Source organism: Anolis sagrei, chromosome 11, assembly GCF_037176765.1.
Source record: "Anolis sagrei isolate rAnoSag1 chromosome 11, rAnoSag1.mat, whole genome shotgun sequence".
Taxonomy (NCBI): domain Eukaryota; kingdom Metazoa; phylum Chordata; class Lepidosauria; order Squamata; family Dactyloidae; genus Anolis; species Anolis sagrei.
The window spans coordinates 17,219,278-17,237,500 of NC_090031.1; the positions used below are offsets into that span (position 1 = coordinate 17,219,278).

The 18,223-nt window shown below is 38.8% G+C and overlaps 1 protein-coding gene across 1 annotated transcript in view; it reads right to left on the bottom strand.

The window, feature by feature from the left end:
- Positions 1-13,114: 13,114 nt before the first annotated feature.
- Positions 13,115-18,223, bottom strand: part of FAM78A (family with sequence similarity 78 member A) — a 22,905-nt gene continuing 17,796 nt past the window's right edge. The window contains exon 3 of the mRNA XM_060757159.2: positions 13,115-13,912. Within this exon, the coding sequence (XP_060613142.2) occupies positions 13,384-13,912 (529 nt within the window). The 3' untranslated portion in view covers positions 13,115-13,383. The remainder of the gene's footprint in view (positions 13,913-18,223) is intronic.

Consider the following 18,223-nt stretch of genomic DNA (forward strand, 5'->3'; position numbering starts at 1 on the left):
AATCAATAGGAATCCAGCAACTTTGGGAATTATTATTATTGACACAAAAGCCCAGTATGTCACAGCAAACGAGATCTATATGCTGGATTTCGTATCACAAAATCACAAGTCGAACACTTTCCAAGCATCTAGGACTGTGTGATGTGTGTGTGATGATGATGATTGTTGTTATTGTTGTTATTATTATTATTAGTAACCAGGGTTGACTGTGCTGCTCTTCCCAAATCAATCAGAATCCAGCAACTTTGGGTATTGTTGTTATTTAGGGTAACCCGGGCTGACCATGATGCGCTTCCCGAATCTATCGCAATCCAGGGATTATTATTATCATCATCATTATTATTTAGGGAATTGTTTAGGCTCACAATGCTGCAATTCCCAAATCAATCAGAATCCAGTGACTTTAGGGATTATTATTGTTATTGTTACTATTATCATTATTATTTAGAGTATTATTTAGGCTGACCTTGCTGCACTTCCTGAATCATTCAGAATTCAGCAACTTAGGTATAAACAGTGTTCCCTCACTTATCGCGCGTGTTACGTTCCAGGACCACCCGCGAAAAGTGAAAATCCGCAAAGTAGGGACACTATGTATATCGAGTTCCGAGGGTGAGGGAAAAGCAAGGAGAAATTTAAAGGCACCGCACACCTTTTTTTTCCTTTTTTTTTTTTTTTTTTTTGGCTAGCTATCTCTGCTTTGCTTTACAATCTCTCTTGATTGGCTGCCTCTCTCCCGAGGGGGAGGGTGAAACCCCTTTCCACACTCCATCGTTGCCAGGCAGGGGCGGCTCAACCCATTACGCAAAGAAAGCATTCGCAGTATAGTTGATTTTGCCAGGGGCGCTCTTGAGGCGCTCTTGGGGGAAAATAGACCTTGACATATGTGAGTTGTAGTTACTGGGATGTATAGTTCACCTACAATCAAAGAGCATTCTGAACTCCACCAATGATGGAATTGAACCAAATGTGGCACACAGAACTCCCATGACGAAAATATATATCAGTGATTGATTGGGGGGGGGGGGGCAAAATACCTTTTGCTTACTGTTGAAAATTACCTCGGGCCGCCTCTGTTGCCAGAAGGCGGGATTAGAATGCCGTTCTGGGCAACGACAACCATTCATAAACTGGGAGGCAAAAACCCGCGACACAGCGAGTCCGCGAAAAGCGAACCGCAAAGTAGCAAGGGAACACCGTATTATTATTATCATCATCATTATTATTTCTTTGAGTAACCAGGGCTGACCCTGCTGCACTTCCCGAATCAATCAGAACCCACCGACTTCAGGATATTATATTATTATTATTATTATATTATTATTATTATTATTAATCGTAAACAAGGCTGACCCTGATACGCCTTCCTTATCATTCGAAATCCCGCAACCTCAGGGTATATTATTCTCACCAGCGCTGACCCTGCTATGCATTCTGAATCAATCGGAATCCAGCAGGATATATCATTATTGTTGTTATTTGAAACACAACAAGATGAGTCCACAGCTGACACTCTGCTGGCTGTTGTATTGGATCACACATCGGACCCTTCCCAAGTGTCTAGGACTGTGTGATGTATCGGCAAATAATGAGTGCAGATCTCAGTAAGGTGGCCTTTTGCAGCTGGCAGATGGTAATTTTATTTTATTATTATTTCATTATTATTATTATTAACCGGTGGCGCAGTGGGTTAAAGCCCTGTGCCGGCAGAACTGAAGACCAACAGGTCGCAGGTTCAAATCCGGGGAGAGGTGGATGAGCTTCCTCTACCAGCTCCAGCACCTCATGCGGGGACATGAGAGAAGCCTCCCACAAGGATGATAAAACATCAATCATCCGGGCGTCCCCTGGGCAATGTCCTTGCAGACGGCCAATTCTCTCACACCAGAAGTGACTTGCAGATTCTCAAGTCTCTCCTGACACGACAAATATATATATATATATATATATATATATATATATATATATATATATAATGATTATGATGATGATTATTATTATTATTTGAAACACAGCAAGATGAATCCACAGCAGACACTCTGGCTGTTGAATTGGATCACACGTCGGACACTTCCCAAGTGTCTAGGACTGTGTGATGTAGTGGCGAATAATGCGTGCAGATCCCATTATTATTATTATTATTATTATTATTATTATTATTATGGTAAACAGGGTTGACCCTGCTGTGCTTCTTGAATCAATTGGAATCCATCGACTTCAGGGTATGTTGTTGTTGTTGTTTAGGGTATTTCAGCCCCAGGGGAGGCCTACAGTCCTATCATTATCGGGTTGTTGTAGGTTTTTTCGGGCTATATGTCCATGTTCTAGAGGCATTCTCTCCTGACGTTTCTCCTATCATCGTAATATACCTGCTAGGGCCACTTCACCTGGCAACATCTTCCGTAGTACAAACAAACAAGCTGATATATACTTTGATGTATATATTTCCTGGACCTGGTCCTTTTTCAGAGGAAGGTGGTCCACTGCCTGTTTCCCGGTCCCTCACTTTGAGCATCCTCCTCCTCCCCTGCAACCGGTCAGACGTCCAGCAGCTGCTCCGAGGGCGGCCTGAGGCCCTTCCGGACGCCAGGATTCATAAATAGATTGCCATTTTAGACAGAGACCTTGGAGGCCGGAGATGCCGCAAATGGCTGCCTTTTCAAGAAGTCCATAGAGTCAGTAATTCCTCCTTAGTTCAAAAACGCAATGGAATCCCAGCCTCTTTGGTAGCTTCCCAGACTTCGCGTAACAAAACAGAACTTCCTACATAAGAGTGTCACAGGGTCGTACTGGAAGACCGAAAAAATGCCTAGAGGTGAGGAATCATGTTAGATATGCATAAACGAAGCCATGGATAATGGTGAACCCTATTGAAATAAATGACCTCCAGACCATAGAGTTGTCTGGAGGACCTTGAAAAATACCTAGAGAGGAGATGGACTGTTAGATGTGGATAAACAAAACCATGGATAATAGCAAAACATTATTGAAACCTATGCTACGCTATGGTGCAGCGACATGGACAATGATGAAGGCTCTCGGAACAACTACGGGTCGCATATGCCTCCCTCGAAAGGAGCTCGTCGGATTGTCTCAGAGTGCAGAGAGAATGAAAATGTCCGAAAAAAATATCAAAAGTGAAAGATCCTTAAGTCACGTTGGCCAACTCAAACATCGCTTTGCAGGCCACGTGATGCACAGAACAGGCGGGCGCTGGAGCAGTTCAATGGCAACACAGTGCCCGCAGCGATGGACAAGACCTAGTGCTTGTCCTCCCACCCAATGATCTAACTCCTTCTGTATGGCATATAATGTGAGAGACTGACATGGTCATACAATGGTACGCTGGTCAACTCGTGCTCGAAATACAGTGTTCCCTCACTTATCGTGGGTGTTATGTTCCAGGACCACCCGCAAAAAGTGAAAATTGGCGAAGTAGGGACGTTAGATATATGTATATTTACAATCTCACGTCGACAAGTAGCGTCTCAGGCAGCCGCAGCGCAAGTCCTACTTTCGTTTTTGGTGTGTATTCATCTGCTATTTACTGTAAATCGTAAATGTATACATTACTGTACAACGCATACTACGAATGTGCAGAACGAGTACCGCAAAAACCTGCAAAATAGCGAGTCCACGAAAAGCGAACCGCGAAGTTCCAAGGGAACACTGTAGATAGGAATTGAGGTGATTAGAGAAGATGTTGTGATCTGCGTGAAAGCTGAGGAATGGATCGTCTAAATGACTAAGGTCCCATCCACACAGGTTTATAAAATTCACATTGAACTGGATTATATGGCAGTGTGGACTCAGATAACCGTCCAAGCGGAAATTGTGGATATTCTGGGCTATATGGCTGTGTGGAAGGGCCCTAAATTATTGAAACAAAATACTTCCTTCTCCGAAGTGCCATAGAGTTGAAATGGAAGGACTACAAAATGCATAGAGAAGATGTATTTTCCTAGATGTCAATCAATGAAACCACTGTGCCCCCACCGAGACTTTACTATTTGAAGCGTTCCTTAGTTAGGAACGGTTTTAGTTAGGATTCGGTTTTTATTGTATAATCCAGGCATGGGTCAACTTCAGGCCTCCAGGTGTTTTGGACTTCAACTCCCACAATTCCTTCAGTACATGGATGACATACTCATAGCACAGGCATTGGCCAACTTGGGCCCTCCAGGTGTTTTGGATTTCATCCCCCAGGTGCTTTGGACTTCAACTCCCACAATTCCTTCAGTAGGTGGACAAGAGATTCCATCTGAACATGAGGGAGAACTTCCTGACTGTGAGAGCTGTTCAGCAGTGGAACTCCCTGCCCTGGAGTGTGGTGGAGGCTCCTTCTTTGGAGGCTTTTAAACAGAGGCTGGATGGCCATCTGTCGGGGATGCTTTGAATGCTATTTTCCTGCTTCTTGGCAGAATGGGGTTGGACTGGATGGCCCACCAGGTCTCTTCCAACTCTAGGATTCTATTATTCAACTCCCACAATTCCTTCAATACATGGACAACATACTCATAGCACAGGCATGGGCCAACTCCTTCAGTAAATAGACAACATCCTTCAGTACGTGGACAACATGCTCAGAAGCACACTATATGCCAACTTAGACCCTCCAGGTGTTTTGGACTTCAACTCCCACAATTCCTTCAGTACATGAACAACGTCCTCCAGTACGTGGACAACATACTCATAGTACAGGCAAGGGCCATAAGCAATGGAGAGGCAAAAGAAAAGGTCCCGAGGCTGTTCAGAATCGTGGGAGTTGAAGTCCAAAACACCTGAAGGACCCAAGTTGGCCCATGCCTGCTATAGTCAATGGGTGGGAACTCATAGCCAGTACCAGCAGCTTTCTTGAAGCCAACCATTTGGAAGAAGGTGCAAGAGGAACTAGGAAGCAAAACACATTAGTGCTACAAGCTTGTTAATCCCAGGAGAAGTTACAAACTTTTCTATTACTTTATTGAATCCCTTGTTAACTCTTCACTTGTGTAAACCCAACTGTGTTCCTGGCCAGATTAGAGTGCCTTCTAAGATTACTTTGGGAGACAGAACAGAAACCAAAGGTAAAAGCGAACCCTATTGAAATGGAGATTTTCCTGGCACAGCCATACTATGGAGTTGCATGGGAAGACCTAGAAAATGCCTAGAGAGGATATATTGGGTCGGGTGTGTATGAATAAAGCCAAGGGTAATGGCGAATCTCATTGAAATGAAGGACTTCCTGCACCAGAATACGATAGAGCCATACTGGAGGACCTACAAAATGCCTAGGGATGTTAAACAAAAACATGGATAAACGGCGAATTCCATGGAGATGAAGGACTTTTTGCACAAGTGCCATAGACACATATTGGAGGACCTACAGAATGCCTAGAGAGGACATATAAATATATAAATGAAACCAAGGAGAATGGCGAATTCCATTGAATTGAAGGACTTCCTGAGCAAGAGTGGCATAGATTCATCTTGGAGGACCTACAGAATGCCTAGAGAGGATATATTCTGTAAAACGAATATGAACAAAACCATGGAAAATGGCAAATCCTAGTGAAATGAAGGACCTCCTGCATGAGAGTGCCATAGAAACATATTGTAGGACCTACAGAATGCCTAGAAAGGACATATAAATATATAAACAAAACCAAGGATCATGGCAAATCCCATTGAACTGAAGGACTTCCTGCGCAAGAGTGGCATAGATTCATCCTGGAGGACCTACAGAATGCCCAGAGAGGACATATTCTATAAAACAAATATGAACAAAACCATGGAAAATGACAAATCCCAGTAAAATGAAGGACCTCCTGCATGAGAGTGCCATCGACACATATTGGAGGACCTACAGAATGCCTAGAGAGGACATATTCTGTAAAACTAATAGAACCGAAACCATGGATAATGTTGAATCCTATTGAAATGAAGGACTTCCTGCACGAGAGTCATAGAGTCATCCTGGAGGACCTACAAAATGCCTAGAAAGGACATATGCTGTAAAATGAATAGAAACGAAATCATGAATAATGTCGAATCCTATTGATATGAAGGACTTCCTACATGAGAGTGCCATAGAATCATCCTGGAGGATCTACACAATGCCTACAGAGGACATATTCTGTAAAGCAAATATAAACAAAACCATAGATAATGGTGAATCCTATTGAAGTGAAAGACCTTTAGCCAAATAAGACCACAGAGTTGCCTTGGAGGACCTAGAAATTACCTAGAGGGGACACCTAACAATGCAGACCAATAAAATTCCTGAAATATAATTTAACATACAAGTTCAATAGAAAACCACAGCAGACCAGTCTCATGGAAAAAATGATATTTTTTATTTATTCTTTTTTTTGTGTTTTGTTTTATTTCCCCCCCCCCCCCCGTCAAGTGTTGCCTTTTGTTATTCTTCCAAAATACCTTTTTAAAGTGTCCAGTCTTTTTATCTTTGAGAAAGAAAATTCACAGTATATAGATATATAGATATAGATATATATACAGTAGAGTCTCGCTTTTCCGACCTTCGCTTATCCGACATTTCGTCTTATCCGACGCCCTGTTTTTCCTCCAGCATTTCCCCTTCAATTAAAGGAGCTCCATTCCCAATAAGTGAAAAGGGCAAGACGAGAAGGAGGAGGAGGAAGGAGGAAAGTGGGAAAAGAGGCAGGACCGGAAGCAGAAGCATCCTCCCTCCTTTCCTCCCTGATTTCCACGCTCCTTTTCCACATCCGGGCACTTTCTGCTGGGCCCATCTAGCCCCGGGGCGTTGCCTTGCCTTAACTCTTTCCGTCTATGTTATGAGTATTTTAGGTGTCTAGCCCCACATCTGACAGATAACAGTAGGAGACTCCCTATTATCCGACATTTTCATTTATCCGACGTCGGCCCTTTGATATCGGATAAGCGAGACTCTACTGTATATGTATATATCTTCTTATTTTCCTGCAAAGAGACAAGTTTCGTTATTGCTGCGACGCATCACAGTGCAAAGAAGTGCAAATGGAGGAGGCGGGTGGACGATAGGGCCAGGTCACTCTTATTCAAGTCAATGGGTGCGTCTGCACTGTAGGTGTAACACAGTTTGATCCCATTTGACCTGCCCCAACTCTGTGCTAGGGCACAATGGGAGCTGTACCTCAGCTCTAAGATAATTGGACTACAATTCCCATGATCAGTTTGAGCCTATTGGAATAATAATAATAATAATAATAATAAATCAGTTTGACTCCAATTGAATTATATTATTATTATTATTATTATTATTAATATTAATATTATTACAATTATGCAGTTTGACCCCACTTGAAGAATAATAATTATGCAGTTTGAGCCTATTTGAATAACAATAATAATAATAATAATAATATAATTCAAGTGGAGTAATTTTGCTCAAACTGCAAAATTATTATTCTTCAAATGGGGTCAAACTGCATAATAATAATAATAATAATAATAATTATAATAATAATAAATCAGTTTGACTCCAATTGAATTATATTATTATTATTATTATTACTATTATGCAGTTTGACCCCATTTGAAGAATAATAATTATGCAGTTTGAGCCTATTTGAATAATAGTAATAATAATAATAATAATATAATTCAAGTGGAGTCAAACTGATTTATTATTATTATTCTTCAAATGGGGTCAAACTGCATAATTATACTTCAAGTGGACGGTCAATCTGCATAATAATAATAATAATACAAGTGGACCAAATTGATTTATTATTATTATTATTATTATTATTATTATTATTATTATTCAAATAGGCTCAAACTGCATAATTATACTTCAAGTGGGCAGTCAATCTGCATAATAATAATAATAATAATACAAGTGGAGTAAAACATTATTATTATTTTATTATTCAAATAGGCTCAAACGGCATAATTATTATTCTTCAAGTGCGGTCAAACTGCATTATAGTAGTAGTAATAATAATAATAATATAATTCAAGTGGAGGCAAACCAATTTATTATCATCATCATTATTATTATTCAAATAGGCTCAAATTGCATAATTATTCTTCAAGTGGGGTCAAACTGCATAATAATAATAATAATAATAATAATAATAATAATAATAATAATAACGACGCAGTTAGATCCCCATTTGAATTATTATTATTAGTACTATTATTACCCACCTCTCCTTATGGCTCCAGGCTCCCATTCTACATTGCTGAGATGTCTCACCAAACTACAACTCCCATGTTCTCTGTAGCCTTGAGCTCAAAGTGGCATCAAGTCGCATTCATTCCACAGTGTAGATGCGCTCTTAATAAAGCTATATCTCCAAGCATTTAAAAGGTAAACAGGGGGTTCACCCTGCAATCATAATAGAGGCTCCCTTTGGGAAACCGCAGCATCCGTTTTGCAGGGTCAGTGCAGCCTTTGGGGGAACTATAACTCCCAAGTTCCATAGCATTGAGGCAGGGGTTGAAAGCGGGGTGCAACTCCATTCACCCCCAACAGTAGATAAAAGCAGACGAACTCGGGCTTTGCCCATTGTGCAATGGAAAGCGATTCACTCTTGCAGCAATAAAAGTGGGAGGAGAAGAAGGGAAGCTGGGACATTTCTGAAAGCAGCACTAAAAAGCGGTGTCGAAACCGCATTAATTCTTTCAGTGCAGATGCGCTCCTTTGCCTACGGAGAACACGGAGAGGATTGTCGGGTTCTATTTTGTGGGAGCCTTCACGGCACTCGTTGCCCAATAGAGGCCACCTCTCTGCTCAGGCTTGGATCAAAAGGCTTTGGAAGAAGCCTTTATTAACATGAGTGATCATTAGATTTGAATACGTTTTAAATGAGTTTTGACTTTCTCACCACAACCATTGTTTTTTTTTTTTATGGAATTGAACAGGTCTTTCATGTCAGCCTCTTGGAGAGAAAAAGCAGAGTATAAATAATAATAATAATAATAATAATAATAATAATAGTTAAGAACACACCCCAAAAAAGATTTGATGTTGTGCCTTCTCTTATAGGGTTTCAGAGGGGAAGTTATACTAGGCCAAGGATAGCACTCACCATTATTTATTTACTTACCTATGTATTTAATTATGTATGTATTTAGGTATTTATTTATTTATGTTGTTGTTGTCATTGTTGTTGTTAGGCCAAGTAAACCACTCATCATTATTTATGTTGTTGTTGTTACTATTATTATGGAATGCACCCAAAAAAGATTTGATTTTGTACCTTTTCTTATGGGATTCATGGCCAAGTACAGCACTAATAATAATAATAATAATCATCATCATCATCATCATCACGTCAAAAAGGACTTGATTTTGTGCCTTCTCTTATATGGTTCGAGAGGGGAAGTTATGATAGGCCAAACATAGCACATTATTATTGTTGTTATTGCTGTTATTATTATTATGGAATGCACACAAAAAGGAATTGATTTTGACAATAATAATAATAATAATAATCACCATTATCCCAAGAAAGAGGACGTGATTTTGTGCCTTTTCTAATGGGGTTCCAGAGGGAAAGTTATGCTAGGCCAAGTATAGCAGATTATTACTGTTGTTGTTTGTTTGTTTGTTTATTATTTATTTATTTATTTTTATTTATTTACCATACTTATACCCTTCTTTTCTCAACCCCAAACGGGACTCAAGGTGGCCGTGAATACATACCTCAATGAATACCTTTTCTTATGAGGTTCGAGAGGGGAACTTAGACTAAGTACAGCACTAATAATAATAATAATAACAATATAGAACATCCAAAAACCCCTGATTGTGTGCGTTTTCTTATGGGGTTCATAATAATACAATAATAGTAATAATAGTAATAATAATAATAATATACTATTATTATTATTACTATTACTATTAAGAATGCACACAAATGAGACTTGATTTTGTGCCTTTTCTTATGGGGTTCATAACAATACTGTAATAATAATAATAATAATATAGTAATATATTATTATTATTACTATTAAGAATGCACACAAATTAGACGATTTTGTGCCTTTTTATGGGGTTCATAATAATACTATAATAATAATATACTATTATTATTATTATTACTATTACTATTAAGAATGCACATAAATGAGACTTGATTTTGTGCCTTTTCTTATGGGGTTCATAACAATACTATAATAATAATAATATAATAATAATATACTATTATTATTATTATTACTATTGCTATTATGAATGCACACAAATGAGACTTGATTTTGTGCCTTTTCTTATGGGGTTCATAACAATACTATAATAATAATAATATACTATTATTATTACTATTACTATTAAGAATGCACACAAATGAGACTTGATTTTCTGCCTTTTCTGATGGGGTTCATAATAATACTATAATAATAATAATATACTAATATATTATTATTATTATTATTATTATTATTACTATTACTATTAATAATGCACACATATGAGACTTGATTTTGTGCCTTTTCTTATGGGGTTCATAATAATACAATAATAATAATAATAAGAAGAAGAATAAACTAATATATTATTATTATTATTATTATTATTACTATTACTATTAAGAATGCACACAAATGAGACTTGATTTTTTGCCTTTTCTTATGGGGTTCATAATACTATAATAATAATATACTAATATATTATTATTACTATTACTATTAAGAATGCACACAAATGAGACTTGATTTTGTGCCTTTTCTTATAGGATTCATAATAACACTACAGTAATAATAATAATAATAATATATTATTATTATTATTATTATTATTATTATTATTATTATTACTATTAAGAATGCACACAAATGAGACTTGATTTTGTGCCCTTTCTTATGGGGTTCATAATCATACTATAATAATAATATACTAATATACTATTATTATTATTGTTATTACTATTAAGAATGCACACAAATGAGACTTGATTTTGTGCCTTTTCTTATGAGGTTCATAATCATACTATAATAATAATAATAATAATAATAATAATAATAATAATAATAAAAATACTATTGCTTTCCTTCCATGTGTTTGCCTCTGTCCATATCAGTCACTTTGCTACGAAGGAGCCCTTGATAAGAGAGTCCTGTCTGCAAAGCAACACAGGATAGCAAGAGCTGTGCAAAAAGCGGCTCTGAATGCCAACTCTTCTTCGGCCCTCGTGCATCGCACAAGAGCACCGCCACCTCGCACGCTTATTTTCGGAGCGGCACCAATGTGACCTTCCAGCACGAGGCCCAGCTGTCTCATTGGCTTAATTAACTATCTGCCAGAAGCTGCCTCTGCAAATGACCTCCCCCCTCTCATATTATTATTATTATTATTTATTAAATAATCCAGACTAATTGGGTATTAATTAATCCCCTCTCTCTCTTCCCTACAGATTGGCACATTCCTCATTTCTCAAGAGGGTTCCAAGTTCAAGGAAAGCTTTGCCACCAAAAAAAAAAATTTAATATAATTAAACAGGTTGGTGATGCTTTGCAATGTCAATTACATTGAATCGGATGATAATTTAATTTGGCGTTTTAATTGCACCAAAGCCACAGCTCCTGCTTTGCTAATAGGGTGCCAAATGGGAGCCAACTCTATCACTACAGCTGGATTCACAGGACCTTATTATCATTATTATATTTAATGTATTATTATTATTATTATTTATTATATTTAATATATTATTATCCATTTATTGAAAATTATTTAATTTTATTATATGTGTACATTATTACATTTTTATTATTAATTAATTAATTTTATTGATATTATTTTCAATTATTATTTAATATTATTTAATTTTATTATATTCATTCGTTATTTTCCATTATTATTGCATTTTATGATTGTTATTCATTATTTAATATTTATATTATCATCATTATTATTAGTTTAATATTATTTAACGCTATTATATATGTTCATTATTTTCAATCATTATTCCATTTTATGGTTATTAGTATTTAATTTTATTAAAATTTTAAAATATTATTTATTTTTATTATTTTCTATTATTAAAGATTATTATTATTTAATGTTATTTAATACTTAATATTATTTTTATTATATATGTTCATTATTTTCAATCATGACATTTATCATTATTATTAATTTTCATTTTATATTATTATTATTATTATTATTATTATTATTATTATATTTCTTACCTGACGCTCCTTGAGTTTGAAACTGCAATCTATGTCTTTAACACTTGACCCAGATTCAATCTGCATTATATAATAGTGTAGATGCATACTATTAATATGGCTGACATGGAGGATATGGTCCATGGGACACAGACTTTGAAATTGCATTATATGGTCAGTGTACACTCATATAATGCAGTTCAGTGTGTTTATATTGCATTATATTGGTCTATACTGACTATATATAATGTTGTTTCAAAGTACATTCTAGGGCAATGTCTATTTGGCCTAAAAATGACTCTTGATTCTGATCCTGAATTATGGGATGAGAACAACTAAGGCTGCAGAGTCTTGGTTACACAGTTAGCAAAGATTCATATCCCAGCACTAAAGAAAACCCAAACTCTCAAATGTTACCAAAACAAAACACACACAGAAAATTGCCACAAATAAGGTTTGGAGGGAAAGGCTGAGAAAACATTGGAATGCAATAATTGAGTGAAAATAATCCTGATTTTTCTTGAATTCCAGGCAGGAAAAATGTCACAAAATGATGTGGAGCCATCTACGGTCTGTCATGACATCCGACTGGAGCAAAAGGTGAAGGAAAAGTAGATGTGTCTTCCTTCCTTCTTCCTGTCTTTGTCTTCCCCCCTTTTTTGAAACGTATCTTAAGGCAAAAGTTTGGCAACGCAACGCAAAATCTACATAAGGCCGCGTGATTTGGGTTTGCCGTTATAAAACACCCGTCGTTTCCACCCGTGTCACCGTCCCCCATATATATATATATTTAGATATATATCTTTTTATATATATATTAAAAATGATCTCTTTTAGTTCCCAACATGATATGTATTTCGAATAAACTCTCCCCTGTTGAAAAGCACCAAAAGAAAAACACATCCGTCTCCCCTTTCTCTCAATAAACGAGACTGAACTTGAAACGTTAACCCAAGGGAAGGTGGGTCTGTCGTTAAAGCAAACGTAAAGCTGGAAATAAGTGTTTATCCGTGTATTTTCTCCCTTTTTGTAAAAATGCAGCGATGTCAGGTAAATGCCCGCCCCCCTTTTGTTATAAACTCGGGGGGTCGTTGGGGAGCACAGTGAGATCCGTTCTATCGGGTCAAGGTAGAATGGTTGCATTATTATTACTATTATTATTGTTACCGTTATGGTTGTTTGAGTCTAAAAGTGCCTCTGAAATAGATGCTTTTTCTCTTTAATGCAGAGTGAGTGGGCCTTGCCCGTCCCTCCCTTTCCTCCGCGCTACCGGTGCTTGGGGGGGATGACCACCAGGGGGCGCCCCTCCTTGGGCCGCCACATGAGCACTTGGGCGTCGTTGGCATTGGGCTTGACCAGGGCACTGGGCGGGATGGGCTCGTTCTTGCTCAGGACCTGTGGCTGCTCCTGTGCAGAAGGCTCCTCCAGCTTGGCCCGCTGGCCCAGGGGCCGCTGGGGGTTGACCTCGATGCCCAGCTTCATCCGCCACTTGATGGTTTGCAGGACCACCATCTCCCCCGTGGCTGTGTTGGTGGCCACCAGCCAAGTAGTGAAGCTCTGGTCCCGGTGGATGCGGGTCAACTTGGCCACATTGCTGTCGCTCACCGGCACAGCCCAGGTCACGCTGGGGTAGAAGTTGTCATTCATACTGACACTGAACTTGGTCTCCTTCTTGGAGGGACCCACCAGCGTGAAGGTCTCCGTGGTGTTGCCGTACCAGGGGTAGTTGACCCCATCTGAGTCACTGATTGCCTGGATTTTGCCCTCCAGCAGGTCCGGGAGCTCCCAGCTGGACCTGGAGGGAGAGGAGAAGAAAGCACAAGGTGAGGCCAAAACCTGGAGAACATGGACCTGTGATAGAGAAAGCAAAGGTTAAGGAGCAAAGTTGGGAGGGTGACCTTGGAAAAGACTGATTTACAATGAAGGAAGACAGAGGACAAGGTGAGGAACAAAGCGGAAGGCGAGAAACAACAGAGCAAAGTTGTGTGATGGAGGAGGAGAGAGGACAAGGTGAGGAGAAAAGCCTGGAGAACATGGACCTGTGGTGAAGGATGAGAATGCACAAGCTGAGGAACAAAGTTGGGAAGGTCACCTTGGAAAAGACTGACTTATAATGAAAGAGGAGAAAGCACAAGGTGAGGAGCAAAGCCTGGAAAACGGTGACCCATGATGGAGGAGGAGAAAGCACAGGTTGAGGAGCAAAGCTGGGAGGGGGACGTTGGAGAAGACTGATTTACAATGAAGGAGAGAGGACAAAAGGGAGAACAAAGCAGAAGGTGAGGAACAATAGAGCAAAGTTGGAGAGTTGGCTTGGAGAAAAATGACCTATGATGGAGGAGGAGCAGAAAGGACAAAGTAAGGAGCAAAGCCTGGAGAATGTTGACCTATGATGGAGGAGGAGAAAGCACAGGAACAAATTGGGGAAGGTAACATTGGAGAAAATTGATTTACAATGAAGGAGAGAGGACAAGATGAGGAGCAAAGCAGAAGGAGAGGAACAATAGAGCAAAGTTGGATGGTTGGCTTGGAGAAAAATGACCTATGATGGAGGAGGGGGAGGGGGAGGGGAAAGGACAAGGTGAGGAGCAAAGCCTGTAGAATGTTGACCTATAATGGACGAGAAGGCACAAGTTGAAGAACAATGAAGGACACTGGGGCATTTATCTTGGAGAAGATTGATATGTGATAATGGTGGAGGAGGAGGAGAAAGGACAAGGTAAGGACTATTTAGCTAGGAGAACATTGACTTATGGTGGAAGAGGAGGAGAAAGCAAAAGAGCAACAGAAGAAGTTGAGTGGTTCTCTTGGATAAGATGTTGACCTATGATGGAGGAGGAGGAGGAGGAGGAGGAGGAGGAGGAGAAAGAACAAGATAAGGACTATTTAGCTAGGAGAACATTGACTTATGATGGAAGAGGAGGAGAAAGCACAAGAGCAACAGAAGAAGTTGAGTGGTTCTCTTGGAGAAGAGGTTGACCTATGATGGAGGAGGAGGAGGGTAAGGACAGGGTAAGGATTATTTAGCTAGTAGAACATTGACTTATGATGGAAAAGGAGGAGAAAGCACAAGAGCAACAGAAGAAGATGAGTGGTTCTCTTGGAGAAGAGGTTGACCTATGAGGGAGGAGGAGGAGAAAGGACAAGGTAAGGACTATTTAGCTAGGAGAACATTGACTTATGGTGGAAGAGGAAGAGAAAGCACAAGAGCAACAGAAGAAGTTGAGTGGTTCTCTTGGAGAAGAGGTTGACTTATGATGGAGGAGGAGGAGAAAGGACAGGGTAAGGACTATTTAGCTAGGAGAACTTTGACTTATGATGGAAGAGGAGGAGAAAGCACAAGAGCAACAGAAGAAGTTGAGTGGCTCTCTTGGAGAAGAGGTTGACCTATGATGGAGGAGGAGGAGGAGGAGGAGGAGGAGGAGGAGGAGGAGGAGAAAGGACAAGGTAAGGACTATTTAGCTAGGAGAACATTGACTTATGGTGGAAGAGGGAGAAGAAGAGAAGATGATCTTGGAGAAGAGGTTGATCTATGATGGAGGAGGAGCAGAAGGACAAGGTAAGGACTATTTTGCTAGGAGAACATTGACTTATGATGGAAGAGGAGGAAAAAGCACAAGAGCAACAGAAGAAGTTGAGTGGTTCTCTTGAAGAAGTTGACCTATGATTGAGGAGGAGGAGGAGGAGGAGAAAGGACAGGGTAAGGACTAGCTAGGAGAACATTGACTTATGGTGGAAGAGGAGGAGAAAGCACAAGAGCAACAGAAGTTGAGCGGTTCTCTTGGAGAAGAGGTTGACCTATGATGGAGGAGGAGGAGAAAGTCAATGTTCTCCTATTTAGCTAGGAGAACATTGACTTATGATGGAAGAGGGAGAAGAAGAGAAGATGATCTTGGAGAAGAGGTTGACCTTTGATGGAGAAGGAGGAGGAGAAAGGGCAAGGTGAGGAACAATGTCCCAACGTTCAGGTGTCTAGACTGGAGAAGATTCACCTGTGATGGAGGAAGAGAAGGAAAGGCAAATGTGAGGAATTACAGAAGAATTGAGATCTTTAGCTTGGAGAAGGGTGACTTGCGATGGAGGAGAAAAGCCTGGTGAACGTGGACCTGTGATGGAAGAGGAAAAAGAGGAGAAAGCTCAGGTTGAGGAGCAAAGCCAAGGAACAACGGTTAGGATGGTCAGCTTGGAGAAGATTGATCCACGATGAAGCAGAAGGTGAGGAACAATGAAGGTGGTTGAGATGTTTCACTTGGAGAAGATTGGAGGAGCAACCATGCCGAGGATAGAGCAAGCTCCTCCTGAGACTAAAACACCAACTGATGGATTCAAGTAACAAAGGGATTCCTCCTAAACCTTAGGAAGAAGAACATCTTGAGGGGAAGAGCATAGAGAGGATCTCATTTCTTGGAATCCAAAGGCACACCAAAGATGAATCGAGCCTTTTGACAGAAGAGGAGGGAAAGGGCCACCGGGCAATTCCTCTTGAGCGAACGAGTGAACGAGCGAGCGCGAGGCACGCAAAGCACGGGATTTTTTGAGAAAAGCCCTGGGGGATTTGGGGAGGATGAACTCCGCTGAGCCTTTTTCCAAAGGGATCAGGGAATTATATTAACGGGAGCCGCCGTCTGTTCGCTGTGATCGCGAGGCATCCCTTTTTTTAGTATTATGATTGATTATTCCAGTCATCGGACTTTTTTTTGCATTGCAACGCTGACGATTCCATGGTATTATTGTTGTTGTTATATAATTTCCAAGGTTTACATTGTAGTTAGCCTTCTCTATCAAACTACAAGTCCCATGATTCCCTATAAACCATTATTATTATTATTATTATTATTATTATTATTGTTACCTTGTAGATAGTCTTCTCCATCAAACTACAACCTCGATGATTCTCACCCCAACTATCATCATCATAATCATCATTATTATTATTATTTAATTTCCAAGGTTTAGGTTGTAGTTAGCCTTCTTCCTCAAACTACAACTCCCATGATTCTCTACCAAACTATTATTATTATTATTATTATTATTATTGTATAATTTCCAAGGTCTAAGTTGTAGCTAGCCTTCTCCATCAAACTACAACTCCCATGTTCCTCTACCAAACTATTATTGTTATTATTATTATTATTATTATTATTATTATAATTATAATATAATTTCCAAGGTTTAGGTTGTAGTTAGCCTTCTCTATCAAACTACAACTCCCATGATTCTCTACCAAACTATTATTATTACTATTATTATTATTGTATAATTTCCAAGGTCTAAGTTGTAGTTAGCCTTCTCCATCAAACTATAACTCCCATGTTCCTCTACCAAACTATTATTATTATTATTATTATTATTATTATTGTATAATTTCTAAGGTCTAAGTTGTAGCTAGCCTTCTCCATCAAACTACAACTCCCATGTTCCTCTACCAAACTATTATTGTTATTATTATTATTATTATTATTATTATAATTATAATATAATTTCCAAGGTTTAGGTTGTAGTTAGCCTTCTCTATCAAACTACAACTCCCATGATTCTCTACCAAACTATTATTATTACTATTATTATTATTGTATAATTTCCAAGGTCTAAGTTGTAGTTAGCCTTCTCTATCAAACTACAAGTCCTACGACTCTCTACCAAACTATTATTATTATGATTATTATGATTATTATTATATAATTTCCAAGGTTTCAGTTGTAGATAGCCTTCTCAATCAAACTACATCTCCCATGATTATTTACCAAACTATTATTATCATTATTATATAACTTCCAAGGTCTAAGTTGTAGCTAGCCTTCTCCCTCAAACTACAACTCCCACGATTCTCTACCAAACTATTATTATTATTATTATTATTATTATTATTATATAATTTCCAAGGTTTACATTGTAGTTAGCCTTCTCATTCAAACTACAACTCCCACGATTCTCTACCAAACAATTATTGTTGTTGTTGTTATTATTATTATTATATAATTTTCAAGGTTTACATTGTAGTTAGCCTTCTCTATTAAACTACAACTCCCACAATTCTCCCACTTTGTAACTTCTAGCTCATTGCAATGGAGAATTGGGATTTGTAGTGTGGTGAGGCACCTCAGCATGC